We start from the raw sequence: 20,557 nt of genomic DNA, 5'->3' as shown, positions 1-20,557 counted from the left end.
AAAAATCATCTTTTGGAAACTGAACTTAATGCCTTAGTTTAAAAAATTAGGAAAAATCCAACCTTTAAGGACACCAATTTTCTTTGTGAATGAATAATGTATCGTAAATAAATAAATGTTCTTCCTTAAAATACAGGGTGCATAAGTTTGGACACCCCTATGTTAAATTCCCATAGAGGCAGGCAGATTTTTATTTTTAAGTATTTTTTTTAATTTATTTTTTAGGATACTATGCATCCTGATAAAGTTCCATTGGCCTTTGGAATTAAAATAGCCCCACATCATCACATAGCCTTCACCATACCTAGAGATTGGCATGGGGTACTTTCCATAAGATCATCTCTCAATGCAAATCAAACTAGCTATTAGGCTAACTGAAATAAAACCATGCCAATCTCTAGGTATGGTGAAGGCTATGTGATGATGTGGGGCTATTTTAATTCCAAAGGCCAAGGGAACTTTATCAGGATGCATAGTATCCTGGATCCATGAAGTAACTGGCCTTTAAAAATAAAAATCTGCCTGCCTCTATGGGAATTTAACATAGGGGTGTCCAAACTTATGCACCCTGTATTTTAAGGAAGAACATTTATTTATTTACGATACATTATTCATTCACAAAGAAAATTGGTGTCCTTAAAGGTTGGATTTTTCCTAATTTTTTTAATTAAGGCATTAAGTTCAGTTTCCAAAAGATGATTTTTTATTCCTCTTTTTAGTCAACTTTAGCATGGGTGTCTAAACTTATGCATAGCACTGTATATTAACAAACACACATCATGAAGGGTCCAAAGGACAGCTAAGCTCTCTGCAGCTTTACTCACACATTAAAGCCACAGGATATTACAGAGATGCTGTTTAGTATGTCCTGGGCATTTCAAAGTCATCTCAAAGTGTCCAACAACACGCGTCCAGCAAATGCGTCTAACTTCGAAAAGATCAAAACGTCTCCTAGAGCAGTGGTTCTCAATTCCAGTCCTCGGGACCCGCTGCTCAGCACATTTTGTACGTCTCCCTTATTTAACACACCTGAACCAGATCATCAGCTCATTAGGAGAGACTCCATGAACTGAACTGAGTGTGTCAAAATGTGCAGAGCAAGGGGTCCCGAGGACTGGAATTGAGAACCACTGTCCTAGAGGACAAAGACATATTAATTTTGTATTCCCTATCTAACACTTATCTGACCAGGGGCTTACGAACAGCCCCGCAGAGTGGCATTTATTTTATGTCGGCCTCTGATATGTGTTGTCATGTCGGCAGGATTATCGGTCATGCCTCATTGAGCACCATGATTGGATCAGCAAGGAAAATTTCAGAAGTAAACTAAACAGACACCCGTTCATGTTCGCTATCATTGGATTATACAAGGACATGCAGACAGGGTGATGTCACTGTGCCGTTTCCTTCCTATCAGAGCGAACAGGGCTAATGTCATTGAGATAACAGGATACGCATGGCTTTCGTCTGAAAGATAGAGCTGGAATGACTTTATGTTTAAAGGAATAGTTCACCTAAAAATTGTGATTATTAATATAATGTAATAATTAAACTGACAGATCTCAAAAAAAGACTACTGGATCCTACGGCTTCTTACATCCCTGTGTGCTGAACAAATCTTCCCAAACTCACCGTTAACCACCAGGATGATGTCCCGGAAGTCAATCTCTCCCCTGGCCTCTACTCTGGCCTCACAGCGATACACTCCTTCATCTGCTTTAGTTACTCTCTGGACTTGTAGATTGTTGTTTTGTAAGAGTTGAAATTCTGGAGAACAAAATATTTGATGGTGTTAATGACAGGCTAATTTTGCCTTCAAAGGAGCTATTGCTGGCAGAAATGACATTTACATAAAGATTTTTTAAAAACTAATATGCTTGTTAACACTTGTCAACACTGAGTTGTGAAAGAGAATAATATTTTAAAAGTCTTACAGTGAAAGTAGGCCTTAAATCCTTAACAATGACATTACTTTTGGCATTTATTTATTCCTTTTTTCTTTCTTTTTCTCTTTCTGAAATGATATCCAGAGCAGCATGAACTCTCCGTTAACCTTCAACAATTCAAGTGTTCACAGACAATTATATCTATATTCTAGCAATTATCTTACAACAATATAGTTGTTAGCCAGTATGACAGATTACTTACTCTCAGTATCTTCAATGATCTCCACATTGTTGTAAAACCAGGAGACCACAGGCACAGGGGAGCTGGTGACATCACAGACCACTTCAGCCACATCGCCCTGTCGAAACTCCTGAGGAGACCTCACGTCTCTGAACGTCAGCTTCTCTGTGGAGCAGGAAGGAGAAAGGTTACATTTTTGGTTTTATTTTCCTCTAAATTGTCCTTGTCAAGATGCACGGGCAGCAGCACAAAGTTGATTCTGTGCTAATTCTATTATTTCTGAAAGATCATGTGACACTGAAGACTGAAGTAATGGCCGCTGAAAATTCAGCTTTGCCATCACAGGAATAAATTAGATTTTAAAATATATTAATTTAAAATTGCAATAATATTTCACAGTATTACTGTTTTTACTGTATTTTTGATCAGCCTTGGAGAGATTAAAGGTGCTGTAGGACATCTGGGAAAATGCTAACTTTAGCCTGATAGCACTAAAAGCGTACGTTCCATCCTCCCTGCAAATCGCCGTCCAAAGCCACGCATGCTGAAAGCACAGCCAAAAAGACCAGAGACAACGTTACTGCAATACCAATATCATGTGTCATTCACCGGTGAGAAAACTTTTTAATACAGTTAGTAACACTACAATACCAAGCATAAATAAAAAAAAAGAAAAAAAAAGAAAAAAAAAGAAAGAATTAGATGCAAGTTTTCTGTTTGTTTAGCTAGCTTAACTTAGTGCGTAATCGTATTTCTTGCATGACAGGGTTTCCACAATGAGAGTCTGCTTAGCTCCAATGAAGATATATAGATCGTAGATCCTTTGCCAGTGCCACTTGTTGTCGGTAACATTTCAATGCTACATGAAGGCCAGCTAGTAGCCTCCTTATTAGAGTGCCTGACTCTCACACCGGAGACCCGGGTTTCGAGGCCCGCGCAGAGTGGGGTGAGTAGGACCCAGGTGGAGGGGTTACATTGGTGCCGTGACCCGGAGGGGGCTGATTGTAACGGAGGCTAGCTAGTAGTCGCTGTGCGAGTAAACCTCACTCCTCTGATCTCAATAGGCGCTCTAGCGATTTTGGTTCCCAACGATCACCAAAATTGTACAATCGAGTAAAAACGATTATTTTGTAATGTTCTGTTTTGCAAGAACACTCTTATTTTGTCTTGTGTTCTGAATGACACCCGCACACGCACTTCCGCCCCTCCTGAAGCCGTAAACTCTCTCAGCTTGAATGTTTAAACTGATAAGACTTAAAGAAGTGAAAATGATCAACTTTAGTTACGATGCAATACTGGCCCGATTGTGCAAGTGACAATTCCGTCATGTCCCGACTCCTAAACACGAGAGTGTAGTTTCGACGCTTGCTTTGTCCAACCCATTTTGAGAGACAGCTAAGACGCACTCACGCGGTTTGTGAAATTGCGTCTTTGCGAACGTTTTAAAATTTCAAAAAGATTTGATTTTATAGGATTAATTTAGGCTACTCATACAATCTACTTGCTAAAGTGAATCAATGTTTGTGGGGGAATTTCCCGCATTATAAGTGGTAGACCTGCGGGAAAATTAAAATACTTGTTTAAGTATTATCTGTTATATTATTTATTTTAATATTCAAATGTTAATGTTCAAATTAAATTTTTTTTAAGAATTGTTGAAGGTGTCTTTTTAATAAATGCAACATGTTCCCAAAGTCATGTGAAATAATTGTGTTACATAATTGTGATTTCAATACTGACCAAAATAATCGTGATTATGAGGGGAGGGGTTACACATGTGTGCTTGGTTTTATCCATTGCCATGTGATGTGCTAAAAATTACAATAAAGTTGACTTTGATCATTTGATAAGACAGTATTTTCAGGTTTAGAACACATCTGTATCTGTCTGAGCCATGGCTAAGTTGTTAGTGCACATGCTCTGATATGGTGTCATAGTGCTTATGTAGAAGATGCAAATTCTATTCAACCTTGTGTACTATTTCCTCCTCTCTATACTGTGCAACTCTTTAATGAAATATAAAACACACAAACAAACCTGTCCAATTAAGCTGGATACTGCTAATTGTTTAGGATGGGGTTGTACGTATGTTGGCTGGAAGTTGTACAGATTTGTACACTTACTTAGTACACTTTGATAACAGTTGAAACCCTAGCTGTATGTAGATGAAAGAAACAACATGCGGGCTTTGGAATCCTAGATCAGACCCCCAGTGAGAAACCCAAAGAAAAATCAACGAAAAACAAGGGACATGTCAACATCTATGTCTGCTTGTCATAAATCAGGTATGCTTCTACAGTACATAGTCTCTGATTATTCACAATTCACAGCCACATTCTGCCACATTCTGTTTGTGTGGGAAGCTGGTGTAAACAGCTGCTCCAGCGCAGTATAATGAAATGTGTCTTCAGAGGGCTGAGAGATGCTGCACACCCTCATCAGCACAGCAGCTCTGCGTAACGATCTGTGAGTCATGTCTGTTTACACACGGCTCCCACTGCTCCAAATACAACTTCTAATGGAACAGGCAAATGCCAAGCATGGTACAAAGTCAGCCACAGAGAAGCACGCTTGTGAAATATCTCCTGAAAGTTTTGCAACATCCATTAATTATACACACTGAGGATTAAAATATCATTCCTGTACATAAAAAAAGAAAGAAAGTGAATTTCTGGTGAACATTTCATGTAGACTTGTTTTACCCCCGTGTTTCAAGCCTTTGAAGCCGGTCCCTTTAAAGAGAAAGATTTCCTCACCCTTGCACCTTTTTCTTTTTTTTCCACTTTGTCTGTGCTTGGGATCTCTCGCTTTCATACTCGTTCTTTATTACCTCTTCCCCATTAATTTAGAGAGTTTAACAAAGGAATTACGATGTATTTCCAAAAGGAGAGTTCTCTCAAAAATGTCAAATTCTGTTATTATTTTCTCACTCACATTGTTTTAAACCGGACTTTTTTTTTTGTTCTGTGCAACATGTACAGTAATAATATTTTGGACTATGAGCAGGTTGCTCTTTTCTATCCAATTACAATGAATGGGAAATAATGAAAATCTATGAAAATATTCCTTATGATTCTTGCATTATATTATCGAGTCTTTAGAAGTGTATGAGAGCTTTGTGTGATGAATGTTTTTCAAACATTGTTTTGTCTACTGTCTTATTGGACATTACTTGCATTAGTATAAAGTTGAATTTAAGTTTCACAATTTGAGCCTGATGAATCTTGACATTGTCATCCTGGAAAATGGCCTAAATGAAATACACACTCCATCAAGAAGAACTGTTGCCAAACATATAACATGCTAGAAACATATTAATCTCTGCAATAATGATCCAATCATAGACTCATAAGCATTTGCATATTTAAATCCAAACAGCAACTTTTTTTTTTTGGGCCGGGCAGTATACATGACCTCGTCCCCAAAGCTAAACATAATCATTTTAAATATGTATATAATAAAAAAAAATTACAATGCTGTCAATATGTCAAGACTGTATGTTTTTGTGTCTATCCGAATGTAAGTAAATGTACGTGTGGTAGACAAAATACATGATACTCATGAGATCAAGTTGTTAAAATGCATCAGGTTACGGTTAGGTGAAAGAATATACAGTTTGTACAGTATAAAAATCATTATGTCTATGGAAAATCCTCATAAAACATGGAAACCCAACACGTGTGTGTGTGTGTGTGTGTGTGTGTGTGTGTGTGTGTGTGTGTGTGTTTGTTTGTGTACATATGTGCTTAATGTATTTGTAAACATTTAAGGAACACTTTATATGAATGCAATTAATTTCCAATATGGTTTAAAGCACCTAACTAATGGCATTTTCTGATTTTATGTAACTCACTATTTATAAAAACCTATTAATATACTAATGTAGAGGCTACACGCTACAGTATATAACTATGAATTAACTATAAAATAGTAGTTTGCAAATAATTTATAAGTACTTCATTACTGTATATTATAAAGTGCTACTGATATTTGTCCTGGAAAACAAGACATACTAGGAAATCACTTTTTGTAGTAAACTCACTGGCTCTCAGGTTAAAGAAATAGTTCACTTCAAAATGAAAATTCTGTCACCATTTAATTACCCTCAAGTTGTTTCAAACCTGTATGAATTTCTTTTTCTTTCTTTTTTTCTGGTTACCGACATTCTTCGAAATATCTTCCCTTGTGTTCAGCAGAAGAAAGAAATTCAGACAGATTTGAAACAACTTGAGGTTGAGTAAATGATGACAGAATTTTCATTTTGAAGTGAACTATTTCTTTAAGAGCTCAGCTCACTGGGGGAGAAGATTAGCAGTTTTTCACATAAAGCTACAGTATAGACTTCACAAGTCTTGAAATATAGTACACAATTCATAGTTATGATACGTTTTTGGCACTTTTGCATCTTTGTTATTAACTTGAAAGCTATCATCATTTATTGTAATTGAATAAAAAAAATACAGCAACTAGAACATTCTATAATATTTGTCCTGTTTGTTCCACAGTAGAAAGTAAGTCGTGAACTACTGCTTTAAATGCACCACTGTCAGGAGCATTCGATTTGGTTGTGACCACAACACAACTATTCTCTCTTTCTTATAGTGAAGTCCTCCCCCTTTCCCTGTCGCTTTTCCCCTATTACTGATGCTGGTTTTCTCCCTGTCGTGTGGCGGCAGCTGTCTTGTTGTTGGGGGAATTACATTTAGCTTTACATCAACAGATTTGTCAAACATCTTCGGATGGAACACGTCCATTTTCCCTGCATTGTGAGGCTCTCTCTTTGAAAGCTTTTGGATGTCCTATTCAGAGGGAAATCAAAACAGCTATTTCAATGGCAGCTTTTCCAATGGTGGAAGGTTTTTTTGTGCTAACACACATAATGTCCTTTGCTATGTAATGGATTCCTAAATAGTTGTGCCAAGATGTTGTTCCATTGTAATCTGCATCAATATACAATACTCTTGAATTGCTTTTATAGTCGGGACATGTAACAGCATGCTTCCTTTTAATACGCTGAATAAATCTCAATGTAAATGTATGATCATTCGAGGTACAAGTTTGCATCGAATCTAATCTCCAAAGAGAACAAATGAGGACAGATGGAGGGTAACTGAATCTTTCTTCTTCTTGAGATGCATAAAAAAAAAAATGTATTGAAATTGGAATGATGTGCCATTGGAGACAAAACAAACTTTTTACGAAACACACCATTTCAACACATAGGCCTACATCCAAAGAAAATAGGTGATTTGAAATGCAAACCTCACTGTCACAACTTTACTTGCCCACATGAAAACCCTTTGCTTATTTTCTCAGCTGATTTGTAAAATAGAGCCAAAAAAAAAAAAAAAAATGTATCTGGGCATCTGGTTTCTCAGCACAGATGTGAGTCTATGGTCTCTGACACTGATGGGACGTTGAAAGGGACAGCATCCCCACTGCTGAGAGACCACAGGCGTGCCATGAAGCCTCGTATCCCCTGGGTGGATTCTGTGTGCCGAGTGCCATGAGCAGGTGGGAGAAAAAGCTGCTTGCTTTTCATGCTGAAGAGCCCCACAGTGTTGAATCACAGGCGATTTAGAATGTAAATTCTCACAATTCTCTAATTGGTTCTGTCTCCAAACACCAGCAATACAGTAAACACTTTAGCATTAATATTAAACGATTTGTTGTTCCATGGCTAACTGAGCTGCGGTGCTCATTCAGGCGATGCAAGTTCAGTTCTGGCTCATGACATTTCCTGATCCTCACTTTTCAGTATAGGGGTCAGTAAGATTTTTTTTTTTTTTTGAATTAAGACTCTTATGTGCAACCAGGCTGCATTTATTTAATCAAAAATACAGTAACTGCTTAATATTGTGAAATATTGTTAAAATTCAAATATAACTTTTTTCTACTTAAATATATTTTCAAATGTAATTTATTCCTGTGGTGGCAAAGCTGAACTTTCTGCAGAAAACCTGAAACCAGTTAAATATTAACAGCTTAATTATTTTGTGGAAACAGTGATAGCCTAGGATTCTTTGATGAGAGTTCAAAGGAACAGCATTTATTTGATATCAAAATCCATTTCTAACATCATAAATGAATTTACTGTCACATCAATTTAATGCATACTTGTGATTAATTATTTAATAAAAAATACCGTACTGACTTTACTAATATATATATATATATATTAAATGTAAATATTAACTAGTGCTTGTATATTTTTTTAAATCAAATATTCCATATTAATGCAGAACTAATCTGACATATTACTGAAGTATGTGCAGACACAATAAATAATTTTATGTATATCTAGACAACAATTTAATATACAAATACACTCATAAAATGGATTTCTGCTGATTGTTCAACATCGTTAATTAAGATAATGCAATATAATTCTCAATCTTAATTATTTTGGATGCAATTTATTAACTTATTTTTTACAATAACATTCTAGTTATTCAAGTTTTTTTAACAAAGAAAAGTTGTGGTTAAAACGCTTAATATAATTGTATAATCTTGCAATCTTTTTAGTGTATATAAAATACTGTACACCTAAAAACAGAGGAATTCATTATTCAAAGGTCATTTTGTGTTGCTACATTATGGGATATGTTTGGTATTTTACCCCAAGTCCCCGTTAATATCTGATCCTATTTCAAACGCATCTACATACAGTATGCAAAGTTATAAAACCATGATGGCAATACAAAGTGTGTATGAGCAGATTTATTTGTGTGTTTGCTACTTACGGTAGATCTCCAGCACCACAGTGGCCTCCTCTGTATGTCCCTGTACATCGCTGGCCTGGCACCGATAGATTCCAGCGTCTTCTATTTTGGCATTGTAGAGGGTGAGTCTGGAACGGATACCTTCATTGTGCAGTGCCACCCGCTGAGACGGGACCATCCGCTCCCCCTGTGGGTTATACCAGTCCAGATTCACAGGCTCCCCGATCACTACAAACACACACACACGGTTACGGTCATAGTGCGGTACAGAATATAGTGTAAATGACTACTTGACAATATTACACAGGATTTGATAAAGCATATGGCTGCTTTATTTTACCGTAAACGTAAGATTTTACCGTCTAAGTTAAGACTCTAAGTCTTAATCTCATTTTCAAACAGTAAAACCATCAAGCTTTCATTCTGACGGGTATAAAATGAATAAAAATATGCACTGCTGTTGGAACTGTGTGGCACTGTGTTCATTCACACCCATGCAGAAACCTCTTCACTCTGAAAACAATAGCGCATATTTGACAATCACACAAAGTCATATCGCGATATTGATTTTATTTTTGATATACCATGCAGCCCAGATACAGTATGTTCATACCCAAAGGGAAACAACTGGACACGTTTCACTGCCATTCCATTTGGTGCTGCTAGTGGTGCAGAACTTTCCCTTTAAGGATATCTCTTAAGCCTCTGGTAGTGGCATACACTCTCTCCTTGTTTCTCAAACACACACACACACTGCGATAAACAAAACTCGTCATGCGCTTTGCCCTGCAGAGACTGGCTGGCCGGACCCACATTTGGTACCAAGGTGCTTGGCGCTGTAAATCCTGCTTTGCTGGAAGGTCATAAAAAGCATCAGCATGGTGCAGCACTTCTCCGTTCAAAGCATCAATCAACTGCACAACAGGGGCCTTCGGCTTCACAACGGGGGAGCGTGAGACTGCGGCTCCAGGCAGACGGGCAGGCCGAGGATGCAACCGGCCCTGTGATGCAGCTCTGCCAGGGGAGAGACGCTGAGAGCGGGCAGGGGGTTATCAGCGAAGGAGCAGAGGATGATCTGCGGGACGTGAGGGGTTCAAGGGGAGGACATGGCAGTATAATCTCAGTCCACTCAGCAGACGCTGGACCATGGAGGAGTTGCTGAAGGGGTAAGGATGAGATGTTAGGGGTTGAAGGCCTCAGGGACAAAGCTTGGTCGCTGGTCACATTCAATTTTCTTCGCTTGTGAATGAAGTTTAGTTTTAATAATTAGGTGTAGTGGTTAAAGATGTAGGCTGGCAGCCAAAAGTTTGAAGGTTCAAGCTTTGCAAGGGGGGGATTCATGAGATATTAACACTGTGCCCTTGAGCAAGACACTTAACCTACTCGTCCCGGTGAAAGAGTACTGTTGGTCACTGTTAGGACCGCACGATTTTGCATAAAACATAAAAATAATTGTACTTTTTTGTTAATGGAAAAGTGTGGGTGTTCATAGGGTATTCTCTTTACAAGACTCTGTCTTTGTTAAAAAAATTATGCCACTTGTGTTTTCATAGGTCACATTGCCACTGTGACTTTTTTTCTTGCAATCGCAAGTTTACATCTCACAATTCTGACTTTTTTTCCTTCAAAATTCATAAAGTCAAAATGCGTGATATAAACTCACACTTCTGACATTTTTTCTTGAAATTGTGAGTTTATGTCACGCAATTCTGAGGAAAAAAATCTCCGAATTGCAAGATGCTTCCATACTATCATGAGCTGCACTTATAAACGAACACTCAAAAATGGTAGGGCATATATTTCATTAAATCGCAGCCTTTGTGATATGACTATTGCATTAAGCCATTTGACAATATCAATTTTATTTCATTATGTCGTGGAGCTCTGTCACTGTACATAAAATAATCCACTGAATGAACATATACTGAGCCTATGATCCATTTTAGACATCAAAGACACTGTATACTGTGACCTGTTTATGTTTTCTATTTCAGTATGCACTGAACATGTCTAGCTCTTTGCTAAAAATAGTCTTTTAATCATTCCTCAACAGTTATCCAGCATCATGTGCAACATTCGCTTTTCTGGAGCAAATTATTTCCATAACATGCAGCACAGAAATTAAAGCCAAAAAAAGAACTTTATAAATACATCAAAGCAATATCCCTGCATATCCCAAAGCTATTTTGGAAGGCAAGCATGCTGGTTTGTCTCAGCTAGTTGACCTGGAGGTCTGCAGGGCATGTGTGCACCCTCCATAATATCTCCAGACACATACCAGGTGTGCTAATCAGTCGCAATCTGGACGGAGTCCAGCAGGGGTCAGCATGCATCACCCTGTCAGGTTGTGCCTGGAGCTCACACAGCAAAGCCCTGCAACCTGACTACAGTAACTCAGCCATGTGGAAAAGAAAAACAACACCCAGCTTCACCACAAACATAATCTACCCCTGTGCACATGGATATCCATACTCATGTCCAAGCACAACCTTGCCTGCAGTCTGCAAGAAGAGACAGGCTTAGGATCTGCGGTTTACAGGCACAAACCGACTGGTCTTGAATGATAAGTAACTTCGAGCAAGGGAATTGTGCTGATTTTTAGTGTTTAGACTACAAACTTTTTTAAAGGCAAGGGCCCCCAAACATGACATTGCTTTTTGGAGCTTCAAAAACTCGGGCACTGTTCAGTGCTATTACAAAGCTGGGAAGAGCCAGGATGTTATTTTATATAACTCTGATTGTGTTTGGCTGAAAGAAGAAAGTCATATACTAGGATGGCTTGAAGAAGGGTGAGTAAATTATGGAATGATTACATTTTTGGGTGAACTATTCCATTAAAATAAATGTTTTATATTCTAATATATTTTAAAATGTAATTTATTTCTGTCATGGCAATGCTGAATTTTCAGCAGTCTTCAATGTCAATCATTTCTTGACCGTCGGTTTCAAAACCGTTGTGCCGTTTAATTTGTTTTAGAAATGGAAACAGAATTTGATGTATAGAAAGTTCCAAAGAACATTTAATTTATTTTAAATAGAAATCTTATGTTAAAATATCAATCTTTTTAAAATCAATTTAATAGGAACTTGCTTAATAAAAGTATTAATAAAAAAAACTTACTGACCTTGAAGTTTTAAACACCAGTGTGTGTGTGGAATATATTTAGCTTTTTTACTATTACAATCTATGCCTGTCAATATAATGAAAAAATGTGATTACTGATTTTGACTGCACTAATATCAAATTCAATAACTGTATTAAACATTACAAAATAAACATAATTGATCACATCAAATTTTAGGTTAGCCTGGTAATGTTAACAGCCCTTAAAAATATATTTGGTAAAATTTCCTCAAAGCAACCTATTACAGATCCCTGAAGGTCCCCAGCCAGTTTACAAAAATGAAATGAAATATTGTAAAACAATCAATATAAAAACAGCTGTCAGTCCAAAAAAAAAAAAAAAAAAAAAAAATCAAACATACACACACAATCAGACAATTTGCCTCGGTCATGAAGAAAGCTTTAGTCTTGGTATTCCATACTGCTTACGACAGGGGACTTTATTTAAGCCGTTCAACCTAAATAAACGACTACTTGAGTTAGCACTACGTAAATTGTGTGCAGTCATGCAGCTATCTCATATACATCAATGTCAGTCACATGATCAGGCGATGCTGCGAGAGTTCTGACCTGTGCATGTGAAAAACTTGGACTCTCCGACGCTCAGCTCCACCTTTTTTAGCGAGATTGACACCTGGAGGACACCTGGAAAACAAAGAAAAAGAGACAGATAAGAGCGAGGTAGCAATCAAAAATTCAGTGCACGAACCGCAGATACAACAAGAGTGCTTCACATGTTCCTGCCACAGAAATCACACCAAACCACAGGCGGCACAAAAAAATGTCTTTGCAAGCGGGAGAGATGAGAAGGTACAGCGAGACTTCTATAAGCCCCCTTCTAATCACTTCAATCAGGCTAGCCAGCCTGGAACATCTAGCACCTGGTACAAAAATAGTGAGGAAAAGAAAAGGACACAAGACAGACAAAGCTTTGATCTGCCTTTTTCTTTTTTATATACGTGGTCTGTTCTTGCATTGCATTTCGCTCTCAGGGAGGAATCCAGTAAGAATGAACTGCAGCTGCCGGTAGTGTCATTTATTTGAATGCGTTGTCTGTGTTGTTTTAGCATGTGATTCACCAATATAGTTTAAAATGGAACTCTTGCAGAATGTCCAAGCTGCTCTTTTCTACACAATTAAAGAGAATAGTGACAACTAAAGCTGTCATTAACTGTATATTTATATGTATCTGTTGCAATGACAAAATGATGTCTTTGCATAGCCAGATGTTGGTCAGAACTATATCAAATTATATGGTAATATTATATGCATATGGTAGTGTTTAAAACCTTCGTCGTCTTTTTGCTCAAACTAAGACGACATAAGTGTTGATCACAGAGCTACTATTTGCAGATGACTGCACACTCTTTGCACACAAACAAAAGTAGACCAGTTACTCCAGTTACTTGTCTACCAGAAAATTTGGTCTGACTATCAGCCTGAAGAAAACTGAAGTTATTGAGTACAAAAGACACTTATAGCCACCCAAAATCAACATCAATGGCCATCTTCTGGACCAATTCAGCTATTTGCGAAGCGTCATTTTAAATGATGTATGCAATGTACAAGGACATCGTCAAATCGCCAAAGCCAGAAACGCATCTGGCAAAACCGCTCATTGCACCTGCTGTCTAAGATCCAAGTTTACAAGGCAGTTGTCCTCAGCACTCTGCTATTGTATGGTTCCAAGTCATGGGTCCACAGAAATCATATCCGACTACTTGAGTGCTTCCATCAACGGTGTCTCCATTCCATTATGGAAACTCAGTAGCAGGACTTCAAGACAAACACAGAAGTTCTGGAAGAAGTGGGCTTGCCAAGCATCGAGACCATGCTACTACTGCGTCAGCTTCAATGGGCAGGGAGGCTGCCGAGAGCAGTGTTCGTTGGGGAACTTTGCCAGGGCAAGCGAAATCGAGGAGCCCCACGCATGCGCTATAAGGATCAGCTGAAGCAACAGTTGATGCAAGTTTATATTAACCCCCAAGACTGGGAGATACTGGCAGCTGATAGATCCAAGTGGAGTAACACTACATTGAAGGCTGCCAGGGAATTTGAGGAACGCATAGTGAAAATTGCCCAAGCGAAGCATATACGAAAGAAAGAATTGGCTGCCCAAGTACCCAAAGACAGCTACTGTACCCGACCTTTCCCTGCCCCATCTGCTCTAAAGTCTGCAAGTCTAAGATAGGCCTTTGCAGTCACTTGAGAGAGCATGCTAAATAACTCTTTTGTGTTACATGCAATAAATAAATATGGTCATTTGAGTTTGGGACGCCATGAGAGTTAATGAGTTTTCAGGTAGTTTTTTCCCCTTGAGAACTGCTCGGTACCAGATGAAATCACCATGTTCTTCTTACCCGCAGAGCCAATCATACGGAGATGACAGTGAGCGGTCCGAGGTTCCTCGTTAAAAGTGCTCTGTGAATTTGTGGCTCAGGTAGAGGTGAGGGCAGTGGACAGCATATGAATGAGAACACGAATGCATGCTGGAGCTGGAGCATGAATGTGCGAGAAAGCAGACAAACTCCTTGAGCTGGAGGTCTCTTCGTTCATCCGAGAATGACCAACTCGTGTTCTTTTTATGATTTTCGCACATCGGCATGCAAGAGTCAAGAGCAAACTGGACACACGTACACACTTGCGAACACACAATTAAACACACACTGACGGAGCTCATGGGGGAAGCACTGGCATCTGGCGTAATGATTAATTACAGCACAGTGGGGCTGGAGCTAGTCATCTGGATGGAGACAAGTCTGAGGGTATGTGAGCTGCTGCCCGTAGCAACCAGAATATAATTACTCCCCAAGACTACATTGAAAAAAACACACAAAAAACAAGCCTTCTCATTAAGGTTTTTTTTTTTTTTTTTTTTTTACTTATTGTACTGTTCAAACAATATTACATATTTGGTGTCACAAGTTAATGAACAAAATGACACTTAATATAGTGTAAAAAATGATTTGAAGTCATTATTACATTGTAAACTTTGAGTCAAGCACATTAACACCTGTAATCAAAGTGTATCTCACATTTGACAAAACATTGATGAGAGAGGATGTCAGGCAAACTGCCTGTGCTATACTTGCAGACTCGCTCTCCTGGAACACATTTCCATGCGTTTGATTTATCCTAAAGCAAAATCCACCTCAAGAAATGTCAGTGTGTCAAAGAAAATGCATAATTCATGGATATAAATATTGATCTTGATCTAAATTTTGCACACATGTCAGATAGACAAGATAACGAGACCCTAAAAAGACAAGTAGCAGAGGTGGCAGTGATGCAATCCAAGACTATTTACTGTTCTTTTGATTAAAGGTGCATTGTGTAATATTTAGGAGGATCTGTTGACAGAAATGCAATGTCATATACATAACTATGTTTTCAGTGGTGTATAAAGACCTTACTTAATGAACCGTTATGTTTTTATTACCTTAAAATGAGCCATTTCTATCTACACACTCCGCGGGTCCCCATACATTGAAATGCACCGACATGTTTGTACAGTAGCCCTAAACCAGTGGTTCTCAATCTTTTTTGGGCCAGCGCCCCCTATCCATTATCCATGGTATTTTTTGCATAAATATTATGCAAATGGTATTTTATCCATACACTTTTGAATGGTATAGTGCACACAAACAAACAAACAAATAAAATACATATCAGTGAGGCTTATTCTTTCCCTGGTCATTCTGACATACTCTCACCTGCCTTTTTTATCGCCAAGTTTGAGCTCTGATAGCATGTGGGTTATCTTTGACAACTTCCCTCAGAGCCAAGACTGGAACTAAATGTAATTAAAGCAATTAATTACTTCACACTCACACGAGAGTCGGTTCTCTGATTAAACCTAACTGTCTGTCAGCCAAATAATCTAATTAAACTGATATGAATCAACAGCCATTGGAGCAAAAATAGAGAACACCACTTTTTTCACCAATTTACGAGCTGAGAGAATGAAAAGAAAAAGAAAATACACTATTGACATAATCAGACCACCAATAGGGAAAATCCTCTTTTTTTTTTGCCATTAAACATGTCTATTTCAAGCAGTGTGTTTCGCTGGTAGTGCGTATAGCTCCCTGAAAACAGAAAACAGAAGAGCACGGGAGAGTGCGGGAGTTGAGCTGCCAAAGCAATTAGATGTGCAAATGGAGAGAGCCAGCCACAAATGTGCAGGCTGTGCCAGAATAAATAAGTAATGCCCCAAAATATCAATACCTGCCAAAAAACAAAAATAAAAAATTACTGAGCTATAGCAGCAAGAAACTTCTGTAATGATAACTAAAAGCCGTAAAACAAAGTGCATGGGTCCTCATAATATTTGCTCACGCGGGACCCCAGACCAATAAAAACAGTCTGAAATCAATGGAGGCCTGAGGTGCAGAAATAACTCTCTGCTTTACTGTAATTCTGTGGTGTGTTTGCCATTCCGAACAAAATGCCTGTGTGGAAGAAGTGAGTTAGCGGTAATTAAGCAGGCAGCAGTGCAAAGCCCCCGGGCTGAAAGGCTACACACCAGTCATTTAACAGTGTGCTATGCTTTCTCACTGCCACTGAGATCATTCTTATCTTCAGAATGAGTTCCTCTTAATGAATGGGTCAAACTGAATCACAAATAGGTCTGTCTTAACCTGATGCGGATTGGCTACACTCTTAAAAATAAAGGTCCCAAAGGTGGGTTTTACAGCGATGCCGTAGAAGAACCATTTTTTGGTTCCACAAAAGAACCTTTCAGTGAACAGGTCTTTAAATAGGCTTCTTTTTTTTTTTTTTTTTTTTTTTTGTGAAGAACATTTAAAAATCCACTATAAAGAACCTTTTGTGGAATGGGAAGATTTGATGTTAAAGGTTCTTCATGGAACCATCAATGGCAATAAAGAACCTTTATTTTTCAGAGTGTACTACCACAAGACAGGCCCAAACCCTTCTTAGCGGCCATCATGAGCTGTGATATCAAAAGTTGCAGAGAAATAAATGAATGAATGAATGCATATAATACAGCGAAAGTAAACTGGCAAAACAGCTATACTTCTGAACAGCTGTAAAGGGCGAAAGATGCTTTTGCCACTAAAATTCTTGCGACTACAAGCAGGGGGGTAACATGTGAAATACATGTCCCCCCCCCATACATATTTCAGTGGAATTCCCTTTTAGCAAATCACTGAATCAATTCTTTGACCGGATTCATTTAAACAAATTCAAAAGATCCAATTTTCTAAAAGTTGTTGGACTTTTCAAGTTAACTCACACCAAATGGACTCATACATGGAAAAATCATACCTTTACTTGTAAACTGCCAGCAATATTCACTCACTTGTGCAATCTTATTTTCACATAGCATCAAAAGAATTATATGTGGTTTGAAAAGTTGTCTTTCCTCATTGCAGGCTTTCCTATTAAAGTGGTTCCTCTTTAACCTCTCCCTCCACAGTGTGGACCTGTACACCTTGTCAGAAGGAACTACTGGATGGTATTGGGTATTGGGCATTTGCACAACTCTCTTTCCCCTGAGATAAGACTGGATTCTACCACAGATGCAATTTAAGTGGTAGAGAGAGGATGGCTACATTGCTCCCTCTCTCCCCCCCTGTCTCTTTCTGTGCATTCCCTTGCACCCGAAATGTCAGAGTAAATGACTACAGAGAGATCTCTCTCTGTCCCCTCTGCCTGCTTACATCTCTCTCAGAGGAAATAGAAATGACCAAGGTGTAAGTTACTGATAACCGAGACACTATGTGCTACACATGCAATTGACCAAAGTTAGTGGTTTAACAGAGACTAGATGTAGTTAGAACCTTTGGGATCTGTTCAAATCAAATCTTTCAGAACCCCGAAAATTGTCTGGGGATGAGCGTTTTCCCAAAAGTGCTATCTAATTATGTTTCAAACCAGCTCTGTAAGTCGCCGGAATAGATTCGAGCGGCAACGGAAAGGGTCAAGCTCTTGTGAAACTCTCATAAACAGAGCCAAAGGAGAATTGAGCACAAACTTCTTCTTTTCGAGGAACCTGCTGGGGTTTGTAGGTTAAGATTTCATTGTGCAGAAATTGAATCAGACACTCCGTCTACCGTGAGAATTTATTATCATGGCGGAATTGACACCGGCTGACCTGCTTAAATAAGGGAGTTGAATTCGACTCTTCAGGCTGACAATGCTGCCAGTGCGCTTGCTGTACGAAGAGAAGAGGGACAAGTCTTATCTGCTTTAACTCAGTGGCTATATGACTGAATGCAAGGCGGACGCTCGTACTGAAGCCAATCAAGTTCTGAATGCATGAAAAATCCTTCTCTTATGCGGAATGACCGGAACCCACAGAGGATGCTAATTCTCCACAATGCAGATAGCTGACCAAATGTGCTTATTCAGCCCAGATGACCTACCATTAACTTTTAGTCCATTATTTATTTTCGTTTGTCGCACGTATTGAGAGTTTTGCCAGGCGTAAATTTATGTTCTGCATTTAATGTGTTTACGATATAAACAATTCCAGAGAGATTTCTGACAACAGGCTTTATGCTTTCCTTCTGGTTTGAATTCAGATTTAAATTAGATTATATGTGCAATACAGTGAGAGACATGCTGGAAATGTTAATTGTTTTCTTTCTCCCTGCTGTCTGCTTCCTGCTGTGTTAATTAAATGCAAAGACAACACTTTTTTATGTGTGATGAGAGCTGCTTTTCTTCTCCGTGTGGTATTAATCTGACAGAAGGGCAAACATGAGCAGAGAAAAAAAACTAAATTTAAAAAGGCCATTCATAGCCTTCCCAAAGGATCCCTTCTGACTGGACTGAAGTCTTTTACCAAGGCCCCTGTTAACTGGAGCCTGACCTTACAGTTTGTGTGGCACATGCAGTGTGAGCTGATTTGTGAACTTGTCACAATGTGATGCTGGCTTTGCAAAAAGGCTGTTTTTGGAAAACGGGGAAGAGAACTATATTGCATCACGTAAGCAAGAATTGTTTGTCATTTCACTTGCAAAGATGTTTATCAATTGTAAAAGGTCATTTTGGTTCATTTTGATTCACATAGAGAATTCTTAAAGTAACAAAATCAAATAGAGAGTGGAAAAGGATCATGTAAGATGTAAACCTCAGGGGGGAAAAGTGCAATAAACCCTCACCTTTAAACCAAAATTTGGCCATTTACTTCATATGACTGAGACTTTCTTCTTTTCAACACTGATTTCTTGTTTTCCAACAAGAAATCAAATCTGTTACTGTCTCCCAAGAAGCAAAAAAGAAAGACACATGGGGTGCTGTAACTATTTAAAAAGTTTGAAAAAAACTAAGTAAAAAAAAAAGAAAAAAAAAGCTGAATTAAAATTAGATATTATATGCCAAAATTAGAAATGTTGCCTTTGCAACTAACAGAAAATAAGTTGAAGTACTAGTAAAACTAAACCTGAAATAAAAATGTATGAAAGCTAAATATTAAAAAAAGTGCATACAAATTATTTTTTAAAAACAATACATTTCCTACATTAGTTCACATTAACTACTAATGAAAAATAATTATTCATTTTAATGTTAATTTCAACAATAAAAAGTTGTACCTAACGTACTTTTTGTACCTAACATACACACAACATAATTCTGCACCCCGTTTCCTTATTCTAGAGGTGAAGACAGATTGGCTTAAGCTGTCTCCTCTGTAGACACACTGTTGATGTCTAACACAGTCTTCAATACTGTCAATCAGTCTGTGCCAGAAGGACTGTGCCATTTGTCAGCCCCAAACAAACAGTGAGGAATACTCACCACGCTTGTGTAGCACTGACACAAATAAATACATTTCTCTCTTCACTCTTCAATCTTCTTTCTCACACCCCACTGGCGGTCTATCGCTTCAGCCTTCTACAAAAATGAAACCTGTCACGCCGATACATCCATTCCTTTATCCCCTTCAACTCTCTTCCCCGTCTGTACAGCTAAGTCCAACTACTCCGATCTGCCTAGTGGCTAAATGATAAATGTACAAATACGCGAGTGTTTTCGTCTTTGTAACGTTAATTGAACAGTTTGTAGAACATCAGAAAGGAAGGGATGTAAACACAGTGCGGCAGTGTGTCAGCACTCCCAGCAGATCCAGTGCTATGTCACACACTCCCCCGTGCTGGGACGCTGTCAGTAAATATTAATAAGCCACTACATCAACCGAGGGTGGTCCCCTGTCACCAGATTAGCATAATCAGTGCAGTTAAAATGGCCGCCCTCCTCTGAGCAGGGGAGGATAATGATGCTGGTTGAGCGCGCCCTCGCACGGGCTGTGATATACGGCAAAGTCACTGGATCCTCTGCCGTCACTGTGTGATTTGTGGAGCGGGGACTCGTGGTGGATGAAGGAGGCCTCTCTGGGATTGAGAGCCGTGCCAATCACTCTGGACACTGATTGGATTGAACACAGACTGGCCCTGCGGCGCAGGCTCAGGTTACGTGAAATGTTTGTTTTTGTCTAAGCTGATTGCTAGTTTGATTTCAGTACAAGTGGCCAGCCAATCAGAGAGGTGTATACCTTAGAATCCTGGGAAAGGCTAAGGAAGGGTCATCAACATAAATGAGATCATCATCACGGAGA

General features: G+C 38.6%; 1 protein-coding gene across 3 annotated transcripts in view; it reads right to left on the bottom strand.

Annotated features, from left to right (window-relative positions):
- LOC311298625 (neural cell adhesion molecule 2) overlaps positions 1–20,557 on the bottom strand; it is a 245,862-nt gene that overhangs the window by 61,019 nt on the left and 164,286 nt on the right. For all 3 annotated transcript variants that reach the window (XM_084421710.1, XM_084421711.1, XM_084421712.1), the window contains exons 2-5: positions 12,544–12,618; positions 8,871–9,077; positions 2,149–2,292; positions 1,633–1,767 (exon numbers count right to left, since the gene is read on the bottom strand). In XM_084421710.1, the coding sequence (XP_084277836.1) occupies positions 1,633–1,767; positions 2,149–2,292; positions 8,871–9,077; positions 12,544–12,618 (561 nt within the window). The remainder of the gene's footprint in view (positions 1–1,632; positions 1,768–2,148; positions 2,293–8,870; positions 9,078–12,543; positions 12,619–20,557) is intronic.

The sequence above is a fragment of the Rutilus rutilus genome (assembly GCF_951802725.1).
Source record: "Rutilus rutilus genome assembly, chromosome: 10".
NCBI classification, from domain to species: Eukaryota; Metazoa; Chordata; class Actinopteri; order Cypriniformes; family Leuciscidae; genus Rutilus; species Rutilus rutilus.
Note: the sequence above shows the minus strand (reverse complement) of the source record. Positions and strands in the feature narration are given on the sequence as shown.